Here is a 5,788-nt window from a genome sequence, read left to right on the forward strand (position 1 = left end):
CATAGTATATTCAAAATCGTGTATGGGTTGGAAGTTCATGAATGCCCCCTTACCCATCACTTCCTATTCATCTAAATTAGTAAAGACCTTTACAAATGTTGCACTCAGTAATGAAGATTATAAATTTTAAGTACACGTTGTAGATGTAGGGAAAACAATGTAAGGGATTATGTACTCAACAACATTCTCCCATAATATTTTCTAAAACACCTTCAAAAAGCTTCATGCCCCCTCTTTAGGCCCTTTCCAAATTATGAAAAATATTAGTACTAATGCAAATGCTATTAATCAATTTTCAATGTTGAGAACTTACTGCTATATCAAGGACCATTTAAGTCATTCTCTTTGTTTGTTGAATTGCCTACAAGTCAATACTAAGAGTGTCTACTCCTATGCTTCTATTAGTGGGATAATCTTCTCCTCATATTAAGTGAATTATGGTTTCTCAAGCAGTGATATCTCTAGATAGAAGCAACCACACATACCCCATCCGTGGGAAAGGATGTTCTGAGACAAAGACACTTAGATTATCAAGGATGAGTGACAACACCTTACCCCTGAGTTGCACAAAGAAATAAACCAATAGCTAAGTTGCTAAAGAGGTGCCTTTTGAAGTTATCCAAATTGTTAATTTTTATAATTTGTTGGAAAATTTAAAAAATGGTTTAGTTTTTATATTTAGAAATAAGTGGAGGGGCACTGTGCAATGGTCAGACGCCCAATGGCCTCTTCGACAGTTAGGGTTCGATTCACATGCAAGGCAATTTATGCCCGTAGTGCTCGAAAACCTGGACAAAGTCTGGGTGAGGAACCACTACGCTTCTGGATTTACCCAATGGGTGAACCAGAGACGAAGGCCACCCACCTCCGAGACTAGTTAGATCAAAGGCCCAGATACTCGGATTACAAAAAAAAAGAATTATTTTTACGTTGTGCTGTGTTAGCAAGACTCTTGAGATGCATGCAATCACGGCTAGTGTTGACGATGATGGCGGTGACTTTGTGAGATTACTGAGATGCACACGACCACCCTACAAGCTCTCAAGAAACATGCAACTACTCTACGAGTGCTTGCGACAACAGTGAACTTCTCAAGCCTCTTGAGATGCACACAACCACTCTGCAACTACTCCTAAAACCCTCCTTGACCTTATGACCACCCGAGACAACCTCCAGATCCTCCTTGTGTTCAGAACAGGTGTTCCACTTGTGTTCTCTCCTTTCCTTGTCTTCTCCTCTTTCGATGTTTGCTTTGTCACACCTTGGCACCAACACTTGACATGGGTGGCACTTCTCCAGCTGGCCGGGGGTAGAAATCATGGCATGGCCTCATATTTCAAATCTCAGTTTGGATTACTTAAGATTCAAACATTTCAAATACTGCAACTAGAATTGCTTTTGCAATATCTCAATGACTCAAGTAATAGGAAGTCGTCAATATATGTTTTACCTCAACCTTCCTTATTATGGCCTTGATATTCAGTTCTTGGATTGTTCAGGACTTTCATTATTCCGTGTTCTTGAGTCAGTATACTTCTCTACATTATAGGTTTTATTGATACTGGATTTTTGCCACAGGAATTTTTTTTTCTGTACTCTTTCATAGACTTGAAATTTTTTGTTCCTGCCTAGCAGATTCCTTCTACTCACTGACAATTGCAGTCGACTCGTGATTCTATTTTGCTGCATCTGCTTATGTCGCATTAGATTAAATATCTTTATTTTCTCCAACACAAACACTCATTTGTTTTTTTTAAGAAGCTTTGAAGTGTTCCTGCAGGTAGGTGGTGGATATGCACAAAGGGGTGGTGGTAGAAGAGGTCGATTTCCTTTCAGAGGTGGCAGAGGCAGAGGCAGAGGCAACTTCAGCCACAACCCATCCAAGCATGGTGTTCGTGAGCCTTCCTATAATGGCAAAGGGCGAGGACAAGGAACAAAGGGTAAAAGGGGCAGTAGTCTAAATCACCTGTCCGTTGCTGGCCAATCGCCAAATCCTGCATTAGTATCAATGACAGGAACGTTGTCGGTCATGGACAGTAATCCCACCCCTGCAGTTACTGCAGCGCTACAAAGTATATTGCCAAGGCAGCCTCTCCTTCCAATTGCTTGGTGTGATATTTGCAGGGTGGACTGTAATAGGTTAGAAGTTCTGGAGCAGCACAAAAATGGAAAACGACACAAGAAAACTGTGCAAAAACTCCAAGAGATACAAGCTCAGCAGATGCTGATGGCTGATCTACATTCTAATTATGTCGGCAAATCTGAATTAGCGTTCCCAAGCGCAGAAGGGACCAATCTTTCGCCTCTGGCTGAAACAAACATATTTTCTCATCTAGGCGGAGAGAAAACAGTCTCATCTGCAATGACTAGTGCACCTGTTTCATCTGGCCAAGTTGGTGAAGCTGAAAACACCAATTTTACTAGTGAGACAAACATAAAGCCTACTTCATCGGTGACTGTTGTATCGTCTGAAGTTGCTGAAACAAACAGATGTTCTGCTGCATCAGAGAGCCTAATGCCTGCAACTGCAGGAATTGGCCACAAGGTGGAACCTGAAGTGCCATGTCAGACTGTTGCAACACAATCCGAATCTTCAAAGGAAGAGAAAGCAGAAAAAGAGGCACCAACATCGACAATGCCAGATTCGATTGATGTTCGTGCGGTAGCGGGACGCGGAAGGATGGCAAGGATGAATAATAATGACAGAAGGCATGGTTCAAAGAAAAGAGCATTGAGCTATCGGCTGGATGGAAGGCGGTTGAAGAGACATGAGGCTGCAGGAGCTAGAAATCAAGAGCGCCAGAAGCATCAACCTATAGTTTGCACCGTATGCAATGTCAGATGCGATACACTAGCTGTATTTGAGTGTCATTTGTCTGGTAAGAAACATATTTCCAAGATCAAGCGATCTCAAGGTCATAATACAGTTTTCGGGCCCATAACCGTAGATATTCCCCCCAGCCAATCAACAACTTGTCTGCCTCAAGGTCCTGAGCCACTGTTCTATGGTCTTTTGAGCACTGATGTATTCCAGAAGGCGGCGGCGCGGGTGTAGCAGAAGGGACACAAACAGAAATCATTGCTTTGGGTTCTCAATCTCAGCAGCAGCAGCAGCAGCAACTACAACCTGAAATTGTTGCTGTGGGTTCTCAATCTCAGCAGCCGCAAGTACAGGAGGAATCTACAGATATGCATATTGAAGGGCTACCTAATGTTCCAAAGATCGAATCAGATGAACCTTGCCAATTGCCAGTAGTATAAGAATCTGACAGTCCGAAGGAGCTGGACTCGTGACTTCTTGTTCATACCGACTTTGTCGAAGCAGATGGATGCGCGCATCGTATATACTTTTCGTATGCTGCAGTTTGGTCATTGATCTCTGGATCTTTTGTTGCTTAGGGCATGTCATTTGGCCAACTGACTGACTTATCTCAGGTAATTCTATTTCAACATATGATGATCTGGTCCCTTGTCAACTGTCTTGTTCTTAAAATTTAATTTTTCGTAGTCTTGTTGGATTGATTTTTTTTTTAAAAAAAATATTTATTGTTTGCAAAAAAAAAGGAAAAGAAATACTAGTTCACAATTGGCGATGAATAAAACTGATATTTATTTCAGTTTCTTTTTTATACAAAAATTTCTGTAATGATTTATATTTTTTGTTCTTTATCATTTATGATTAGAACATGATTTATTTATTTTTTATATACTTTTTTACTTTTATTGAAATAAAAGTGTTTTTTTAATAGGTGTAAGTGCGCCCCTTATCTCATTTGATGGTTGGCAACTTGATCCCACGTTGAAATATTAGGTATTTTTAATTTTACGTTTAGAATTATAAATGTTTTTAGACTAAAATTTATGGGAGAAAATTAAAAAGTATCTCAAATTATATAAATCATCGAAATGATTTTTTTTTTTAAAAAACACAGTCAATCAATCAGAATCAAAATTATAATTTCTGAGGCATAATTGAGTTGGTAATGACGGAGCAAAATTGCAAAAGAGGGTAAGGATTCGAATCTCGACAAAATCGAGACAATATCTTCCTTTGTCGTGATCAACTATAGTTTCTTAATTTACCTCCTTACAGATGGTTATGTAGTTGATCGTGTAAGACCGTTGGGATGGTGAATTCTATCTTTTTACATAAGAAAAGAATCAAAACTATAAATATTTTTTATTTCAATATATTTAAAATAATATTAAAAATTAAGTATTTTATTTTAATTAAAATTATTATATAAAAAAATCATTAATTTAGTTAAATTTTTTAAACTTCATCCAAATTATTTTAAATTATTTTAAAATAATTATAACAGTTAGATGATTATTATAGTTGTTTTTTAAATTTTAATCCTAAATATTATTATATTAAAATGGTTTTTATTAAATCGATCAAAATTATTTTAAATGGATCAAAATTATTTTAAAATATATGTAGTAGTAGATATTTAGATAGTTATTATATAATTATAACAGCTACTTAGATAGTAGCTGCATAATTATAGTAACTATTTAATAACTATTATAATGTTAAAATAGTATTGTATTAATTGCTACCCATTCTAATAGTTATAGATAAGTCATTATATATTGTAACAATTAATTATAATTGTAACAATAGCATTGGAATAGCCTCCCAGGTATAGTGCAAATGATAAGACATGAGTGAGTTTTAATTGTAACAATAGAATTGGAATAATCCCCAAGGTATAGCGCAAAGGAAAATGATACTTTTAGCATGAAAATTTCAACATAAATGGAGCATGACACTCACAACTGCATGCCAATGTGAGTATCATGCTCTATTTATATTGGGATTTTTTATATTAAATATCATTTTCCTAGCGCAAATGCCCTTCTTATAGCGCAAATAATAAGACATGAGTGATACAAATAAGAACATTTCAGCATTTGTCAGCGTGAATGATTATAACAGTAGAAAATACCTCCAAAATTTATTACAAAATATGACACATTAAAATGTCGAAGTTCAATTTATTCAATATATCATATATCTTACTATTTATAAACATAAATTTATTTATTTTTCTTAATTTAGTACGCATTCAATCAAATCAAAGTCTGAATTGAAATTTCAGTCTAATTCATTCAATTAACTGCGAATAAAATTTATCTGAACAAAAAACAAGAAACATATTTTTTTTTAAAGGAAAATTGTTTTTCTATTTATAAAATTATAATTTTACAGATAATTTTTTTTAAACCTTTTGATTTTTAATATTTGTGACGGGAAACAGCTTCAATTTGCCAAAGGCAAGGTAATCCAGACCGTAGATTGAATGAGTGATTGTAATGGTTTGGATTTAATCTTCTATTTTATCTAACGGATCCTGTCACAAATTTGTGACAGGAATTTTCGTGCACTGGGTTGTTTTTTTAAACCTCTTTTTTTTAATATAAACCTCTATAAGAAATACAAGTTTAATAAAATATAGTATATAATTCTATTCAAATATATTCTTTTTAATTTATGTAAACTCTTTAAATATTAAAATAATCCTCCTTTTTTAAAAAAAAAAGAGTATAGTAAAATCTAACATAGCAAAGTCGATGGATGCAAATATGTATCGATCGTATTTTCTTTTTGAATATCTCTTACTCGAAAACTAATTTTATAAGTCAATTCTCTAGGACCCAAATAACTCAATTTTCATCCACGAACAATTTGTGTCAATGGATGTAGATTCAAAAATGATTGTAGGCCAAAAACGATTCAAAAGTGATTGTTAACGAAGTTGAAGTTACCGAATTTTGAGGCCTA

The 5,788-nt window shown here is 35.1% G+C and overlaps 1 protein-coding gene across 1 annotated transcript in view; it reads left to right on the forward strand.

The window, feature by feature from the left end:
* The window catches only part of LOC141821086 (uncharacterized), a 30,624-nt gene extending 27,113 nt beyond the window's left edge, over positions 1-3,511 (forward strand). The window contains exon 2 of the mRNA XM_074708451.1: positions 1,781-3,511. Within this exon, the coding sequence (XP_074564552.1) occupies positions 1,781-3,055 (1,275 nt within the window). The 3' untranslated portion in view covers positions 3,056-3,511. The remainder of the gene's footprint in view (positions 1-1,780) is intronic.
* Positions 3,512-5,788: the final 2,277 nt, after the last annotated feature.

Source organism: Curcuma longa, chromosome 2, assembly GCF_044706935.1.
Source record: "Curcuma longa cultivar G26 ecotype Majalengka, Jawa Barat chromosome 2, ITB_CL_G26_1.1, whole genome shotgun sequence".
In the NCBI taxonomy this organism is placed as follows: domain Eukaryota; kingdom Viridiplantae; phylum Streptophyta; class Magnoliopsida; order Zingiberales; family Zingiberaceae; genus Curcuma; species Curcuma longa.